This window comes from Pygoscelis adeliae, unplaced genomic scaffold, assembly GCF_000699105.1.
Source record: "Pygoscelis adeliae isolate BGI_AS28 unplaced genomic scaffold, ASM69910v1 Scaffold233, whole genome shotgun sequence".
Lineage (NCBI taxonomy): Eukaryota > Metazoa > Chordata > Aves > Sphenisciformes > Spheniscidae > Pygoscelis > Pygoscelis adeliae.
Window position 1 is genome coordinate 1746486 of NW_008824421.1, and position 1256 is coordinate 1747741.

The window sequence follows — 1256 nt, forward strand, 5'->3', positions numbered from 1 at the left end:
AATTCTATCAGGGCTTTAGCTTTCCTAGCCTGATCCCTGGCTGCTCGGACAATGTCTCTGTATTCCTCCCAGGCTACCTGTCCTTGCTTCCACCCTCTGTAGGCTTCCTTTTTGTGTTTGAGTTTGTCCAGGAGCTCCTTGTTCATCCATGCAGGCCTCCTCCCTGTCTCACTTCTCCCCTTGCTCCTTTGCTTCAGCAAATACTGGATATGACCAATCGTTGTAGACCCAAGTAATTCCAATAACATGGGTATGAACAGACAATTTTATTCCGTAAGTCCCATGACTTCATAGAAAGTCACATGGAGAGATTCAGCCAATCTTCCCACCCTGTTTACAATGCATATATTTTAACAAAATGGAGGTAGCTCATTGGAGAACAACACAGATTTAGGTTTTTCTGCCACTTGTTAGGGTCGTTCCTCCAAAGCCATAAGGAGGTGCTGCTTGGGTCCTGTCGGGCCTGAACTTCCAGCCCAAAGAGAAGGCACCATACAATGATCTGAATTGTTAAAATAAAGTAGAACAGAACCAGATATACCTGTGTTCCTACTAGTAAAAAGGGAACATTAGGTGCATATTCCTTCAACTCCGGTACCCACTCTTCTTTCACATTTTGAAATGAAGCAGGGTTTACCACTGAGAAGCAGATAAGGAAGACATCGGTCATAGGATAAGATAAAGGTCTCAGACGATCATAGTCTTCCTGAGAAAGAAAAATTCTGTTATCTGCAATGTGAAATTGTTGCTTATATTTTGTTAATTTTAACAGTTATATTCAGAAACAGTATTCATATTTCAGGAATTTTGTTGAGGCAAACTTTCTGAATGTTTACAACTATTCCAGGTTAGTTAGTGAGGCTGTTAGAGCAAAATCTGCACATGAGGGTAACTATATGTGAATATAAGTACTTTGAAAAGTGTGTTAATACTGATAGAAACTTACTTCTGTACAAGAATATACAGAAGACTACCCTTTAAAAAGTTTTCACTTAAAGAAAAAAAAAGGCTTATGGTTCAAACATGCTTGCAAATCAAAGGTTAGCATTTGTTTGACCAAAGAGAAATAAGCAGATGTGACTGCTATAGAGCCATCCAGGTTATGCAAAGCTAGGCTAGATTAAGGCTATTTAATGCACTTAAATGTTCTCTTTTGGATCATATGTAGAGGTGATATTTAAGGCCCTCCTTAGAATTTTCTTTCTGTCTCTTAGAAACCTTACTGCCCAGAAACCTACTGCCAGGGCATACAATAC

The 1256-nt window shown here is 39.4% G+C and overlaps 1 protein-coding gene across 1 annotated transcript in view; it reads right to left on the minus strand.

Annotated features, from left to right (window-relative positions):
• Positions 1–751, minus strand: part of RHOQ (ras homolog family member Q) — a gene marked incomplete at its 5' end in the record, with an annotated part of 4196 nt that extends 3445 nt beyond the window's left edge. Inside the window, one exon of the mRNA XM_009320916.1 lies at positions 542–751. Within this exon, the coding sequence (XP_009319191.1) occupies positions 542–751 (210 nt within the window). The remainder of the gene's footprint in view (positions 1–541) is intronic.
• Positions 752–1256: the final 505 nt, after the last annotated feature.